This window comes from Falco peregrinus, chromosome 2 (genome assembly GCF_023634155.1).
Source record: "Falco peregrinus isolate bFalPer1 chromosome 2, bFalPer1.pri, whole genome shotgun sequence".
Lineage (NCBI taxonomy): Eukaryota > Metazoa > Chordata > Aves > Falconiformes > Falconidae > Falco > Falco peregrinus.
This window is the reverse complement of record NC_073722.1, coordinates 75,792,792-75,809,843: the sequence shown is the minus strand read 5'-3', so window position 1 is coordinate 75,809,843 and position 17,052 is coordinate 75,792,792. Positions and strand designations below refer to the sequence as shown.

Here is a 17,052-nt window from a genome sequence, read left to right as displayed (position 1 = left end):
CCTGAGTGGCTGCCTTTGTGTCGGGAAGCAAAGGAGGGGCTGCTCCAGGCACCGGCACTGCCTCTCCCCCTGGTCTCACTGTACCTCTGAGCATCTGGAAGAACCTCTGCCTTGGCCCGGCTGCTGGTGAGCACCCCAGTCCATCCCCTTGTTGCTCGCTTTGGTCAAATGCTGCCCTTCCCCTTCTTCCCCTGGATTCGGCTAAAGGCGAGTGAGGCAGGAGGTAGCCCCAGCCCCGGGGGATTTGCTGTCTCCACAGCCAGAGCAGGAGGAGTTTTATCTGCCTGTCCTGGCTCAGCTGAAGTCGGGCAGGTCCCCTGCGGAAGAGCTCACAGGGAGCTGAGCCCAGGCCTGTCTATCCATCCCTGTCCCTTCATCCCCGCATCCCCCGTATTTCTTCTCCTTTCCTCTCGCCTCACAGGTACCAAGGCACACGCAGTTGGTGCCTCTCCTCATGGCGCTGAAGGCCGCCGAGGCTTCTGCAGCCTGTAGCCCCTCCTGCCCAGTCCCACAGCCCTGCCAGGTGCAGGCAGGACCCCAGGGACAATGTCCCCATGTCCCCTGTGGTCTGAGCACCCTGGGATGCACAGGGCTCCAGCTGGGTGCTGCAGGCGGCAAGGCTGCGGCGGCCCTGTGGTACCCTATGCCCCTCCTACGCTGGACTCGCCTCAGAGCTGCTGCTTCATTATTTAATAGCAAATAATTAATTGACGAGGGGCCTGTGTCTGCAGGAGCTGTGGCAGCCATACCAGAGGAATTCTAATGCCAGACCGAGCGAGAGTGGATGGCTGCGGGGGGTGTGTGGCCGAGGCGCAGCCTGGCAGCTGAGATGTTCCCTCCGGTGCCAGGGCCCGTCACCCCGTTTGCCTGGGGAAGCCCCCCCCAGAATGGGCCTGGGGAGGGGGTGCTCAGCACCCGCTTGTAGCTGCTGCGAGCTGCAGCCTGGGGACTCGGCCAGCAATGACATGGCCTGGTGGTGCTGGCCCAGCTCTGGCGCATCACTAGTCTAAGTAAATAATAGTTAATTTACTGGCTTAATACAGGGTTTCTATCATGTGGCCTCACGGCTTCAGCTTCCCTGAGTTACGAAGGAAGGGTGCTGCTCGCTTGCCTTAGCTGTGCGCCTAAACACGCAGCTCCTGGGTAGGATTAATAATGAGCTACCACGTGTGCACAGGTATGTTTGGGAGTGTGCATATATAAGTACACTTAGATGTACGTTTGCAGCATCATTTGTAATGTGTTACTTACGGTACTGCATCCGTTATACCTACTAGTAACTTACCAAACTAAAAGAAATACGTATTCGAAGTATTTGTGTTGTATCAGCAAGATGGGCAAGCTGACGTGAACCGAACAGACTTGACGCCAGACTCAGCTGGGTGGCTGGGAAACGGCTGCCGGGGCACAGGCGAGCGTTTGGTGGCAGATGGTGGCGCTGCTCAAATGCCAGATGTGAAAAGGACTTTTCTGTCAGAAAGTTTGTTTAAAAACAAAGTAAAATACTTCCCTGCCTCTGTGGGAAACGTAAATACATACACAGTTAAGAGACACATTGCAGTGCGTATATATGGATGGATCTGTATGTGCATTAGGTATATGCACATACCCTATCTATACACTTTCTAGAAAGTCAGTATAATGCATATACTTTACTGTGTGGTCCGGATTATATAATTGTGTAAGGTTTATATATAGTTGTCTATAGATACATCATATAGTGTGTATTTTCTGTACGTCTTGCATGTTGTGTACATGCATTATCTACAATAATACATTACACACACTATACAGGTAAGTGTGTATACTTTCTATAGATACTTACACGCACAGTGTGTGTACATACGTATTTATATCTCCAGTAGCAGATGCCAGCCGTGGCGGCGGTGAGGTCTGTGTCACAGCCCCCCGGGTGGCCTGTGCCCCACGCGCCTGGCCCCCTCAGCGTGGGGCAGTGTGGTGTGTGACCCGAGGTGTGGGGCAGCGAAAGGTCCTCTCCTTTTTTTGGCGAGACCAAAAAGAAAGTTGCCAGCTCAGGGCAGCTGGGGCAAAGGCAGGGCCATCGCTGCTGCCTGGCCACTCGTGTACTGCGCTGAGACACCCGCAGCGGCGTCTGACACGTAACAAAAACTGTCACCAAACACCTGCAGTCAAAATAGTTTTATTTTCTCATTTTATATAAAATATACACGTAACGTTTGATCCATTTATGTTAAAAAAGACACCCACCCCACCTCTACCAGCCTCCGCACTCCGATCAATTCAAATATTTGATATATACCAAGGTATTTGTGTAAATATAGCATGTTTGATGTATATACATATCCATATATGTATATGCTTCACCACTGCATGCAGGTATCCGAAGGGAGGCAGGCACAGGGATCACTCCAAACATACAAGGTTCAGCAAGTGTACAACACCCTGTGCTGCAAGGAGGTGCGCAGGCTGGCGCGACTCGACAGCCTCCCCCTGTAGCGGGAGGCGCTGCTCTGCCCCCAGCTCCGAGGTTGCAAGTTTTTTCTATGAATCTTCTGCATTTGGGGTGCAGGTGGGCTGTTCGCAATTGGACTCTGGGAGCCAGTCAGTGTGTCTTACAGCCCGAGCAAGGGGCCTTTGACACCGTGATGGTCAGAGGCAGCAATACCTCAGTAACCCCCCGAAGGAGAAACGGGAGGAGACGAGGAAACAGCGAAGCCAAAGGACGTTGACAACCAAGCAGCCGTACGGCTCCGCACCCTGGATGTGCAGCAAGCACAGCTGGCCTGATGCAGGACAAGACTCGGGCGGGGGGCCCAGCCTCTGGCAGCTTGCTCTGCGTGGTTGCCGCCAGCCAGCAAGGGCCACTGAAGTAGCCACCTGAAGCAGCCACCACTTCAAGCCCAGCACTGGGCCAGTGGCTGGCATGGCCCAGCCCCACAAACAGGACAAGCTTCACCTCTGGGCACGGTGGGGACAGCTGGGGGCTACAGCCTGGCTCTCACCTTGGCAGCTCATTTCCAGCACCGCTGAATCACGCATTTGCAAACGTCTCCAAAGAGGACTTGGGAAGCACCTTGGGCTGGAGGACGTCTGGCAGCGCTTACCCTCTGAAACTTGCACATACCAGGAATAACAACTGAGGTCTTAGCAGAATGATTAAAAGGTAAGATGCTTTAATTTCACTGCCTTTAACATAAACATCTGTTATTTGACTGTTTACTCGAGAGTAAACAGAGTAAAACCAAATGCAACTTGTAAGGATGGCAAGTCTTCCTCTGTCTTTAAGTCTTGCAATCTTATTTTGTCTGCAAGCCATTCCTCATGTAAACAAGGGGTGATGATTTACGGTGTGGTAACACAGACACGCGTGTCTGAAATGGCCCCGGTAAATGGGAAGCCCAACAGACCGTACTGCCGTCCTACAGCAGACAGTTTGTTCTGGTGACAGGGAAAGAGGTTGTCTTATACTAAACAGCTTATTTATATCACATAAAGTACATTTTTGTACAGTACTTCACACCTTTTAAAAAACAGTCTTGTATTTAATCTTCTCCAGTCAATAGACATTGATGTTGGCATAGACAACTCATCAAACAAAACACAGAGATGTTGCTTGGATTGACTTAGGAGTGTGGTGGGGCAAACGTCATTTCTGGCTATTTGTGGTTAGTGGGAAGTCAGATCAGCTGTGGGAGATACAAAGACAACATTTTAGTGCTCAGGTCTTGGAGCCCTGCTCCTGTGCAGGCTTGGGAAAGGGGAGTTGCAGCATCTGCAAACCCAGGACAGAAAGTTGAGCATTTATACGTATCTTTCCATGACTGGAATTTAAAAAAATCACTTCTTCTCTACGATTATCTTTCCTAGCAGTTCCCTTTGCAACAAAGCAGATGATGATTATTTTTTTTTTCTTCTTGCCACAGGGAAAAACTTGAAAAGAACAGTTTAAGAATAGAGATAGCTAGGTGTGGTTTGTTTTTTTTTTTTTTCTTTTAATGTACAATCTCAGTTAACAGGTTTTGTTACTTTTAGCTCTCAAAGTTCAAAAATAGAAACTCTCTAAAGTGCATAATTGTACTTACATTTCATATAAACTATCTGAAATTCTAGCAATATACCATGTAAACAGCGGTAACTAAGCATCAGAAAATGCTACAATCTCATCAGTTTAAAAATAAAATGGACTGTTCCCTACTTATCATTTATCAAGATTTGTCAGGGGCAAAACCCAGCAAACAAGATAATTTATCAGTACACAGTGCAAACAGGCTTTTAAAAATAAGCAGAGAAAACATACTCCTGGGAAGCCTTGGCTCACTGGAAAAATGTGTGACTATGAAAAAGGGCAGAAACTGCTTCTCCTGTCCAGATAAAGATGCTCGGATTCAGCAAAGCACCCAAGCTTCAGTCCAAATCTCAAAGGTTGAGGCACATGCTCACCACCTGTTTTTGCTTTGCTGAACTGGGCATGAACAACAGAAAACTGAGCCCAGCGCCAAGGACTTTCTGGCAATCCAACATCCTTTCTCATCCCACACTTCTACTCGTAGAGTGACATCCCAGCCAGTTTGCCTTAGCTGCTTAGAATGACTCGGGAGAGCCGACTATGGACTCAGAGGAAGAGCCCGTACAGCTCTGATTTCCCGGGCTGCCTTGTGTTCGGATGGGTTTACCCTGGTCAGGCTTCCCTTCCAGTCAAACATCTTCAAAAAGCAGTTTTTGAGCCCATTTGTCAGCTCAGTTAACACACTTAAAGGATCAGTTTTGCCGAGGCAAAGCCCCACATCTCTCAAGTGATGGGAACTAAAGCACCTCTGAAAAGCCAAGCCCTAAATTCAGTCTTCACTGATCTTCTATAAAACAGGCAATTTGCAATCAGTAAAAAGAAAACCAAAAACCAAACAACGTGGGAGTCCCCGGCGCAAGTGCTTTCACTAACGCACATCACTGCTTTACCCATCCAGACCAGCAATGGGCACGTGCAGACCCACTGGGAGAAGGTTGCCTTGTGAAGCGTTTATGGGATCCTGGAGAGACCAAACCAGCATCGGTGCTGGCAAGAATTAACACAGCACATACAGCAAGTGCAAGGGGGTAAGTCTAAGCACCACAACCCAAATACATCTATTTGTGAGCCCACTTGCCCGTATAAAGAAGGAAAGGGGTGAAGTTCTGCGAGTCCTCTGGCACAGCCTCTGCGAGGCCTGGCTATGACGACTGGCACCGCATTTGATCTCAGCCACCTGGCTTCTGCCCGTTAGCTCCCCAGGGACCAACGCGAAAGCAAGGCGTTACAGAAATGCTCTCCCTGCGGCAGCAGGATTGAGCCCTGGCTCAGGGCTGAGCGGGTCGTGCGTGCAAGCCTCCGGAGCGGGAGAGCGAGTCCAGGGGGCCTGGGACTGCGGAGCTGCAGGCCCTCAGCTACTTGGTACGTCCCTGAACTTGCTGCCTTTCACTCCTTCAGGCAGCACGTTTGGCATGAGCACCTGAATCTTTTCTGAAAGTCATGAACAAATTCAAAAACAATGAATTGTCAAAACCCGCACCTGACACTCAGGCCCTTTCCGTAGGCAGAGCACGGCTCTAGGCTTTCCGTTCCCTTGCAGTATCCTCTGTGCTGGTACACTACCTAAACACACCGGGAAAAGACCATCCCCTGTTGCCACCATCGCAGTGTCATTGCTGCTGCCCACATCGTCTGATAGTGGACATAAAATAATAAAATTTAGGCTAGCAAGTATGTATGACACTCACACGGACGGTTCAGCTTAGATCTTACGTTTGTGTCGGGTGATGAAGCACATGTACTAACAGGGTGGGTCTTCCAGGTATCTTCCACATACTTGACACCAGATATTTAACCAATCGGCCAACCAAAATCCCAAGGGATTCTGACTTAAAGCTTTTAAAACCTCTTTTCTTCCCAGTTGCCCACCCGTGGTCATAATGTTACAGTATTACCTTCCAAGCAGAACAAGTCGGCAAGAACCTTTCTGTATGGCTCGTTTTCTTTGCTATCCTAAGGAGATGTAGGTACTTTCTTCTATTTCAGTCGAATCTGCCATCAAAAAAGTGGGAAGAAAGTCCAACTCGAGCCTGGGCAAAACCGTAACTCACACCACCTCTGGGTGATGACGAGGAGATTCTTACAGCATTTCTCTAGAGCAACAGAAGATGTTGGACTCCAAACAGCCAGGTCAAAAGTCTGAGCAAACCTTTACTGTAGCTACAAGAGAACAGTCTTGGTGCTATCTGACCTGTGCCTTCACATCAGATCAGTCAGGGCACTTGTCTGTGAAACTAAAGTAGAAGCTATTTGATGATTTAATCAGTATTCAACCTGCTTTGCCTCTTGCTACGATATCCTGGGAAAAAAAAGAATAGCATGGCTGGTTTTGATATTCTAAATATTACAGGATCTGTAAGCAAATCAAAACAGAAGGATCCCTTCAGTGCAGCCACCGAGCGCAGTGTCATGCCTCCTGCACTGGCAAACTCCATTTTGGGCATCAGGCCTGGAAAAAAGACTGGACAACAGCAAGGGTAGGGAGTGATGGAAAGCCACCTTTCCTCCCCCTCCCATCTCTGGGAATGGCCCATCAGTTCCCAGGGAGCTCCTCAGCTCTCCCCAGCCAGGCTTCTGCTGCATCCGCTTCATGCGTTTGTCCATTTGGTGCTCTCTCCTCTTTGTTTGCTGGCAAAAACAATCTCTTCCTTTACATGATCTTGGAGCTAATATCTCTTTTACTGATCAGGACCTCCAGCAGCCTCAGCTTGGCCTTAATCTGCTTGTATTCATTGTATTCTTCAGCCATAGGAGTGCGGTCTTCCTTCTGCACGTTCCTAGTGGGAGTGAAAGCAGATCATGAGGATTTCTGTAACAGTCTTGCCTCAGCAACCTCCCTCTGTCCCTCAACAAGACCTACAAAGTAGCTCCTCTCCTCCGCTCCTCATCAGGGAATGAGACCAAACTTCCCTCCCCTCCCAAAAAGGAATAAAAGAGGGGCAAACAAACTGCTCTAACAAAGCATGGGACGTTTGCATATCGAGGCTGAACTCAATTCTGTGGTTCCAAACGCAAAACCTTATTTGAAGCATGCCCTGATTCTCTGAAATTGCCAACCTCTGCACGTTTCAGGAGACATCTGAATGTCAGCCTGCTAGCATGGGCAACATAAAATACAGCTGCTCCGGGCTTGGCACCACATCACTTACATCAACAGGGACACTTGTGAAAAGGAAGGTGCTGTTTGATCAAGTTGGTCTTAGCTTACATGAAAGTTTTCAGTGATTTTACAAGAACCTCTAAGGATGATAGCTGGTGGCAAGAAACTAACATGGTAACTTAGGAGTATAAATATATTAAAACGTTCCCTCAGCTTATTAATGCGGGACATTTTCTGAAAACAATAAACTCAGCTTCACTGAAGCAGAAATACTTGTTAAACTGGTGTCTGAATACTTCATAGACAAGCAAGAATAGGACAGAAATCTAAACATACATCGTTAGGAAAAAACCAAATTATTCTATCACCGAGAACCTATTCCACCATTCCTGGCAGCTGTGCTAGAGGCAGCGAGATTTTCACAATCTGTACTTTTGCTTTCCACTGCTTGTCCTAAGATAAAATTTTCAAAGAGGCTGTTGTCCCTGAAGTTCTCTGAGGGGCAGGGGGCAGAGAAGAACCTAATTTTAATGGGCAACTGTAATGAATGTGGGTAAAACATTGATGATGATGAAGAAATACATAATAGTGAATTCAGGTGTCTTTCTGTATCTGGAGGTCTTTGTGGATGCCAAACATTAAAAATAGCTGAAGGACAGGGAGACAGCTGAGAAATTATTACCTTCCATTTTGTCGGAAAAAATTATCTTCAAAGTCTCTCAATTTTTTCCTGATTCGCTTTTTCTCTTCCCTGACTTCTTGGAGCTGTTCTAACAGTTCAGGGCTGTTGGGTTCAAATATAAACAAGATTATACACGTGTACACAATTAGAGCAGGAAATATACAGTAACTCCACAAATGTATGGTTGTACCTATGCCAAGCAATGGAGCTGCTCCTGCAAGCAGCTCTGGCAACCTGATGTTACTTGCAACAAAAAACTCTCTGAGTTTTGTTCAGCAAAACGACCATACACTTAAGCTGAAGCCTCTAAGGAGATCAAGTGTGCATTTCACAATTCACCACTAACTCCTATGAAAGAGTTATGCTGAAGATGGGTCTGGTTTTGGTGACTTTTACAAGACCAAGATTCAATGGTGACAGCTTAAGGCTACCACCTACGTGCGTTTGCATCAGACCCAGCTGCTAGAAACTAGCAAAGCTAGTTCAACTTGATCTCTCCAAAAGCTGAAAAGCCTTGTAGAGTACAGGGCTGTTTTCATGATAAAGCCTTGCCACTGGTGAAGTGCAGCTACTATTTAGTGCTAGAATCCAAAGATGCAGAAGTCCAATATCAGTATCATGACAAGGCAGTTTCTTCCCCAACCTTCATATGAGGGTCTACTGCATTTAAAAATAAAGCTCAAAACCGTCCAACTCAGATCATAAATGGGGGAAAAAAATTCTAGACACTTCTCTGACAAATAAAATGCTATCTTAGCAAGAAATAACTTTTTGAAGTTGTCTGTGAATTCAACATACATGGATGCTTCATGGAGATTTGAAAGCCCCATATCCTGATTGCTCCTAGATGGCATCTTATCATCCACCGGGGAAACAAAGCCGTCAGCATCATCTTCTAGTTGATCCAAGAAGCTACGCACGTTGAAATCTGTTTTCATGGTAATTGTGAGATCTGCCTTCACGTTGCTGTCCTCCTCTGACCCCTCCTCTTCCTCCTACAGAGAGGGACAGAGCACCCCCGTAACAGAACAGGTTACTGCTTTCCTTCTTAGAAACAGGCACCTCCTTTCACCACATGCACTGGGGAACAAGTACAAAAAGAGGTGGATAGGCAGAGCAAGCACTTTAATTGCCAAGCAATACGGGACACCAGAAGACCATCAGTAAGCCACCCTGTACCCAAAGCATGTCAGAGAAACTGCGACCACCAGCTCAAGACCAGTTAAGGAGACCCAGGGCAACAAAACCAGGTGGAAAAAAACCCTGGAGTCCTTAGCAACGTGTCGCTTTGTTTATGTATCCTGATGTAAATAAAAACACTTCCAGTCATTATGCATACTGTCTAAAGCATACCAGCCATCCTCTAGGTTTCCCTACAAATACACCTGGCAGCATACAGATTGCCAGGTTAGAATGTGAAACATTCCCTCAATAGATGCAGCTCAACAGCTCGCTGTAACGGCTGAATTCCAGACCTCAAACACTTGCGCAGCGATAGCGATGAGCTCAGATGTCTTTCAGTGGCCCAGATGTGGGATATGATTGACTGTAAAAGGACTGCTGTTGCTAACATGTTCCCAACGTCAGCTCTGCACCATTTAGTTGGAATACACTAAAACTGGAGTAGAAACTCTGCCCAGTGCAATTTCCCTGAAGAACACTGATCATTGGGTTGTTTCAAATTTTTTTTGCAAAATTTAGAGGCACAAGATTTGAAAGTGTCTGCTGTGCTTGCTAATTCACAGTATCACTTGTCCTGTGACACTGTCCAGAAATCATTTGGATTATCAGGGAACAGGGCCCAGTTGTCTCTTACTTACAGAGACATTTCTAGAAGGCAGTTTTCAACCTTAATATAAGGCATGAGGCATAAGCATGAGAGGAAGGTAATAAATGCCAGCATGGACAGTAAGCCTCTTAAATATGTATGTGTGTATATATATCTATCTTAACAACCACATAACTCTAGCCAGGAAGGATTTAAGCACATGCAATTCTTTGAAGGCTTTTGAGGTCTAGTATCACCAAAGTCTTCAAGTGTATGCAAAAATACATTGTTGCACTGGGATCAAAAAAAGCCATTTTCTTTACTTTTTTTCACGCGATTCCTTGTGAGTAGTTCAATTATTCCTACGCGACTGCTCCCATATTTCGAGCAAAAAGGGAGAAAGTAACACTAGGACCTGGCATAGTCCCATTAGATCCTCAAAGTCAAAGATTTATGAACCTGTACATTTACATGAAATCAGAGTTTGCCCAGAGTATTCTTCTTTTGTTAAAGCTCTAGGCCATGAAAATGCACCGCAAAGCCACAGGCTGAGAATTACAACTAAGGTGGAGGCTTGAGGATGAAAAAAAGGTGAGCTGAGGAGAAGTTTTGAGTAATAATAATAAAAGATACAGATAAATTGGAATACATCTCAGGAAAATCTGCAGTGAACTTGCAAAAGTTAAAGCAATATTTAGCATACAATTAGACAAAACCATTTCTCCAGATGTAAATTATATAGTTTAAACAGAAGGCCTAAACCAGCAGTCAGGTACTGTCCTTAAACCCTGCAAACAACTTCATGCTGGGTGGGGGAGGGGAGACCATCGCTCGGTGCCATTTACCGGTCCCCAAGCATGCCGCCCTGCCCTGCCGGGTAAGGGCAACCAGGGCTGAGGCAGGAGAACGCCAATCCTGCTGTGGCGTGGAGGAGGATTTGCGAAGTCAATCTAAGCAGTAAAAGCGGTGCGCTTTATTGTAGAGGAATCTCTCTGGCACCAAAGGAGGAGCTCCCGTGCCCTTTCCTGGAAGACCCAAGTTGCTTCTGGAAAGAAAGGGAAGGGACAATTTTCCTAAGCGTTGTGACAAACCGCTTCCGAGGACATATGCAAGGTGTGTTCCCCACAGATGCCCACGAGCCCATCTCACTTGCTCCACGCCAAGGCCCCAGTGCACTGCCCCTGCCAGCAAGGATTATTCTGGCCCAGAGCTCAGGACAAACCTCCTGCCAACGGAAGCCCATGGGAGGAAAAGAACGTGTAGAAATTTCACTTGTCTTGACCTCAGTGCCAAAACACTAAATCTGGATGTCACAAGACCTCTTAAAGCATTTTGCTGTTTAAAACAAAGGAGTGAATTACAAGTATTCTTAGTAAGAACTCGAATGGAAATGGCCATCTAAGGCCTTTGCTTTAAACAAGTCTCACACGGGAATCTTATTTTAAACCTGCACTGGCATTTACACCGCAAACCAGAATGATCTTCACTGACCAGATCTATTTGGCTTGCACCTACTTGGATCTTTACGCAGTCATGAAGCATCTGAATTTTCCAGAGTTACAAATATAGAATCTCCAGAGCATCTCATCATCGGCACTTCCAAAAAGCAAACTTTGCAATCGTTTTTTCAACACAGACAATATTCAAGATATCGTATCCAAATGCTTGGTAAGGCTTCACCTCAAATCAATTCCAAGGTTTTATCCAGCTCTCCCAAATGCTTAGAAAACCAAACCAAACCAAGAAACCACAACACCAAACCCCCGAAAACCCAAGAGTGACAGGGCCTGTCGAGGCAGGCAGTGCTCTGCCCATAGCGGACCTATGCAGGGGGCACGTTTCGGAGCCTTTTGGCAATTTCCTCCCTTTAGTTCTGAATGTGGTCCAGTGCAAAGCTGCCACATGCAGCTTCACAGGGCCCTACTTCAGTGTTAATAGGCATCGAAGTGTTCACAGGCTTCAGGCTGTCACCCCGATCTTCAGTCAGAAACCCGCCAGGGCTTGCATTCCCCGCAGGTCACTGCTGAGCTGGTGTGATGCTGCCCGGCACAGCACCAGCCATGCTGCGCAGCAGAGATCACCATAACTGACAGCTCTAAGTTCTGACTCTGGGTGCAAGCATAGGTGAAAAATAAGAGGACACACTAAAAGAAAGAAATGAACCCAAACCAAACTACCCCCACCAGACCACTATTGCAGATTTGATCCAGCAGTTATCTAGAAAATACTGGTTGCTCAGTGACAATTAACTAGCCTCCAACCAGCAGCTTAACACCTTCATTCTGCGATCTGGTTTTAATGAACACGTGCCTTGAACAGTCCCATTAATATGCAATCTACTGTAACTGCCTAATAATCAAATCACCTTGGATATCTAGGTCTGCAGTATTCTCACCGTTAACCAAACTCTGGCTGATTTAACGGATAAGTGACCCAAGTGTGCTGAAGCACTTTTTCCCCGTTAAATCGCAAAGGTAACAAAAGAAAGCCAGGGCCACCCAGCTCCACACTGCATGTCCCGGTCAACTGTTGGACAACTTCTCAGGGGAAGGCGGCCCTATATCACAGCTGTCTTCAGCATCAAGAATGACCACCCCACAGCAGCGCGACAAACAATAATCCTCCCATCCAAATCTAACCAAGCGTTAACTAGCAGAACCAAGTTGTTCTTACTTCCATCCTCACGTAACTTGGTTAGAAATACCCTTCACAAGGTGGTGACCAAAGAGCCCTGGATAAAATAAGCATGTGAATGGGAGCAGGTAAAGGATCCACAGGTGCCCCAGTTGGCTCCACGTGCGAGTGTTAGTTTTGTGAGAGCTCATTCCTGCCACGGTGCTGTGTGCAAGCCACAGAGCTTTGGAGTGAGAAAAACTACCGCAAAACAAGTTAGTGTCATTAAAAAGAAAGGAGGAAAGGAAGAAAAAAGCAAGGTACAAAGGTAATTGTGATTTCTTTTTTTTAAAGCAAAATAAATTATGTGCAGGTGGAGGGGGAAGGAGAAGGATGGGAAAGAAAGCAAAGCCAGGGAAATACTGTACTCTTATCTACAAGGGAAGAATTTGATCAGAACTGGCGAGGCTTAAAGCAGCTACTGATTTTTCAGGAGGACACTGCGAAAAAATCAACACTGATGGAAAAAAATAAATCAATCATTCTTTTTCATTGGTATAAGGGGAAAATTGATGCAAACTGAGCAATTAGTTAGCAGCTGGAGGTCTTCACCTTTATCTCCTTGAAGAAGGAAGCTGTTTCGCCCTCGATAATTGGCTGCAGCAAAGGGCTTCTCCGCTTGCTGGAGGGGGAACCCTGTGACAGGTGTTAACAAGTATGTTACATTATGAACCCCTTTCTCCTCCACCACCTGCTCTCAGCTCATTCTCACCCATACATTCACTCTCAGCTCATTGCTGGACCATCAGGAGAAATCTACTTCTTAAACATGCCTGGCAAACCCCCTGAACCTTGGGCTGTTTTCTCTCAGGACACTGGACATTGCTGCCAAACACTTTTAAGAAAAAAAACTTGGATGCTGGAATACTAGCTGGGCAGGAACTACAAAGGAAAGGCTGCAAGAAAATAGTCCCCAGCCCACGGCCCATACACACACCCCACATCTGGCTGGCTCTCCAGAGCTACAGTACAAGCCCAGCTAGGCTTCCCAGGCTTGGTTTCCAGGACCCTGATTTCCCACTGAATTGTCTAACGATGGTAGAGATGGATTTTCAAATGTGTCCCGCCTCTGCATGAGTCTCTCGCTGTTCTCACTTAAGGGGCTGGGGAAAGCCAGTCTTGTCTCTCCTCTGCTAGCCACCGTACAATTTCAGTTTCACATCTAAATGGGATCTGACCTCTCTCTTTTCAGAGCTTTGCATTAAACTGCCCATGCACAGCTACACAGTTTCTTCCTTCTTGATTGCCAGCACCATCTTCACAGCACACATTTTGGGGAGTACTCTGCATATTCAAGGAGGATCAGCTTTTTGTTTTGTTTTAAATGCAGGACCATCTCCCACTATTTACAGAAAACAATGCCACTTCCCAGTGTGACTGAACTGAGCAATGCTGTGCCAGCCCATTCACTTCACTGCCCCTCTACAAGAAGTGGCCAGGACATAAGCGCTGCTTGGGAACAGCAAAAAAAGTGAAGGATCATACATGACAGAGTAAACAGGAACCATGATAAAACAATTCTCTTTCCACAGACAGGCTAAAAGTGTTCTGTGTGGGTTTTTTAGATCAAATAATTTTTAGAAAGTGGCCTACACAAGTTGTCTAAAATTAGAGATAGTGCATTTACTCCCTAGATGGGTGCACTGGATTCCTGGCTGGTGGCAGTGCCTCCTTGCCAAAGCACCACCTCAAAAGAGGTCCGCCACTTGCAGGATTTATTTAATACACACAAAGCGTTAGGAGACTGTTGGCCCTTTCTCTCAGCCAAGGAGACTGGTATCTCCCGCGGGACCCACACAAGTCTGTGTTCCTCACATACCAGCCTATGTAACCAAGCAGCATGGAAGACCTACAGCTCAGAGGATTGGTAAGAAAAGGGAAGTGAGGCTGTAGCCAAACACAAGATGATGAAGTAACAGCAGCAGCTCAATGGAAAGAGAAGAAACAACACAAGGTGAGATGTGCCCCATGGCTCATGGGTGGGCAGCTAGAGGCCCCTGACCAGCTTTGCACGACTTCAGTAAACGGTGTGTCATAGATTGACTCATTTGCTTGGTCTTTGAGTGATAAGGGAGGCTGGGACTTGGCCTTAGTGACTGTGTTGTATGCAAAGTGTGGTGATTGCTGTTTCCTCAGCCCAAAACTGAAGAAATAGCCCCGAAAACAACACTCTACTCACAATGATAGGGATGGTGTTCGCTCTGGAGAGGATCTGCTTGACCAAGCGATACCTGTCATACAAAGGCTTCATCACCTGTCGTTCGTTTTTGGTAACCTGAAAAGGAAAAAGATTTGAGAACCATGAAGCTTGCAGCAGATGCTCCACTCTATAATGCATGTGCTTGTGATCGCTGTTAGTCAGAGGGGGCCTGAACAGAATCTCCTGAGGATGATGGGTTAGCAGCATTAACCCTGAAACTGGTAATGCAAGTGCTCCCATACATCATTACATCTCCTGTCGCAGGTGCCAGATGAAGCAGCACCCAAGCTGTGGGATGTCTTGTAATGGGGCTGTATGAGACAGGTTGTTTAAATGACCGGTTTAGGTATGTCCACAGCACAAAATGACCCACAGAGGCAACAGTCTGTGCCTGTAATCACGTCTACCATTATAAGGCACAACATGAGCTTTCCCACCCTTGTTCTTGTGGCTGGGGCCTCAGAGGCGATGTTTATGACGCACAAAAAGAGAAAAGAGCTGCAATGACTGGATACTGCAACGTAAGGAGTCTTTCTCAGGGTAGCTAAACTACAGGTATCACAAAAGCTGACCTGGCTTCACTATTCCTCCTAATTTCCTGTCCAAGGCCGCAGTTCTTCATCTTTTGAACAACCTAACCTTGCTCTCCACCCCTCCTCCCAGCAACCTTGCTGAGGAGAAGTTACCACAGAGCTGAGAAGGGATGAAGGTGCCAGGGCTGTGTGGCACAGAGAAGACAGACTAGTGCTGTAATGCCCACCCCAAGCCCTCCTTACACTGCTCTGCCCCTGACTCTACTCTCCCTAGCTGTGGTCATGCTCCCTCCCCCGTGTGACAGTGTTACAAACTGCCAGTGTTTATTTCTGGTTTCTTTCAGAACCAAGCTAAGCTGAAAATCTTAGTACCGATAGTGCAGGAGAAGGGAAGACCTAACAGCTAGTAACTCATGTGGTAAAAGCAAAGGTCTGTCCAACCAGGTACTAGCTGTGAGGAAGTCAGGGTTTATTTCTTCAGTGTTTTGTTACAGCAGGCTTAGAAAACAGAGTACTCGGCAGAACCAACCTGACCATCACCTGTCTTTGTATTCAGTACTGTCTGACCCACATCCTATGACTGTCTTTCCATTAGCTCTTTTGTCTAACTTTAGATTATAAAGCTCTTACAAGGTGAAGCTTTAACTGATTCTGATGCCTATCTTCCTCAAGGCTTTTTGCTGCTGCTAATCACCAAAGCATCTGAACAGCCGCCACACAAAAATCAACAGTGTAACCCCCTAGGGAGCTTTGTACAGTCTCCTTTTCTGCAACAGAAATAGGAAGGAAGGGAATACAGCTTAAGACAGGGAGGAGATTTTAAAATGAACGGTCTTTTATTTTGTCTGCAGTTGACTTTCATTGGAGTGAGCTTCCTAAAACTTTCTCATCCTCCCTCCAGAGCAGGGCAGGGTGCTGGTTTGCAAGGGGCAGAAGAGCTCCGAGCACTCCCAGGAGTGGGACTGGCAGGGAAGAACTCTTAAGAATCTGGAGGCAGCATCTTCCTCCTGATAATCAAGTTTCTTTCTTATGTTGGGGGCAGATGAACAGGGAGGAAGGAGGAGGAAGGCCTTTTTATTCCTTTCTGGGTTCAATACGAACATCCCCAAGCCTGACAAGGGGCGTACAGAGGGGCAGTCCCAGCTCTGGGGCCTGCATGCCCCACACCTCTGGAGCACAGGCCAGCTCCAACACCCTCAGGCTGGCTGTTGGTTGCATAAGTAGCACATATGGATTAGAGGGATGTGAGCAGCATCAGACAGTTCACTCGGCCCTCTCTGTATTGAGTGTTGTGTTGATCTGTTGCATTCAATGGCACTGGCTAGCAAGTTGCCTCCAACTTAGGGTATTTGTCTGCAACCCGTCAAGCATGCTACTGGAAAAACTGGGTAGCCTGCCTCTCTCTCATTCTCCCTAGCTTTACTAGGTTAGCGGTTAGTAGATCAGGAGGCACAGCACTACTGTTAGCTCAGTCTCTTACTAAAAAAATAAAACAAAAAAAAAAATGACTACTGAGGCTGAGAACTAAACCTTCAATTAACAACATTTCAAAGCCGATAAATAGCACTGTTCTGCACAGAAAAATAAACATAAGCCTTGGAATGGGCAAAAGATCCTTAGGTATGTGGAAGAATGGAAATAAACGACATGCCTCAGTGTCTGAATATCAGCGTGGAGAGAGAACACAGAGAATTAATTTAGGCATTAGAAGTGCATGGGGCCTGAGTCAGCCCTGCTGATTTACACCAGCACACTTAACAGAAGGCAGATTCTGAAAGAAAATGTTTATCACACAGGCAAACTGTCTCAGTAGGTAAACATAAGTAATACCAGCAAAACCTAGGTATATTTTGGGAGAACATTAAAATGTAAAAAGCCTGTTGGAATAATGGAGCCTTTGACACAACTCTGGGGCACACTCCACATGGCAGAAGAGCAGCAGCTGAGGAACAGACCACTGCTTGCATTGTCACAGCAGCTCCAGAATTTCTGCAGAGATGGTCTTTTTGGCTTAAACAGTTCAGTTCCACCTTTGCAGGTTCATCTAC

General features: G+C 46.7%; 1 protein-coding gene across 10 annotated transcripts in view; it reads right to left on the bottom strand.

The window, feature by feature from the left end:
* Positions 1-3,138: 3,138 nt before the first annotated feature.
* Positions 3,139-17,052, bottom strand: part of FAM13A (family with sequence similarity 13 member A) — a 133,755-nt gene continuing 119,841 nt past the window's right edge. For 8 of the 10 annotated variants that reach the window (XM_055795251.1, XM_055795253.1, XM_055795254.1 and 5 more), the window contains 5 exons: positions 14,451-14,546; positions 12,824-12,907; positions 8,629-8,825; positions 7,831-7,932; positions 3,139-6,825 (listed from right to left, as the gene is read on the bottom strand). In XM_055795251.1, coding sequence (XP_055651226.1) covers positions 6,699-6,825; positions 7,831-7,932; positions 8,629-8,825; positions 12,824-12,907; positions 14,451-14,546 — 606 coding nt within the window. In that variant the 3' untranslated portion in view covers positions 3,139-6,698. The remainder of the gene's footprint in view (positions 6,826-7,830; positions 7,933-8,628; positions 8,826-12,823; positions 12,908-14,450; positions 14,547-17,052) is intronic. The other 2 variants (XR_008745682.1, XM_055795252.1) reach the window with 2 other exon arrangements.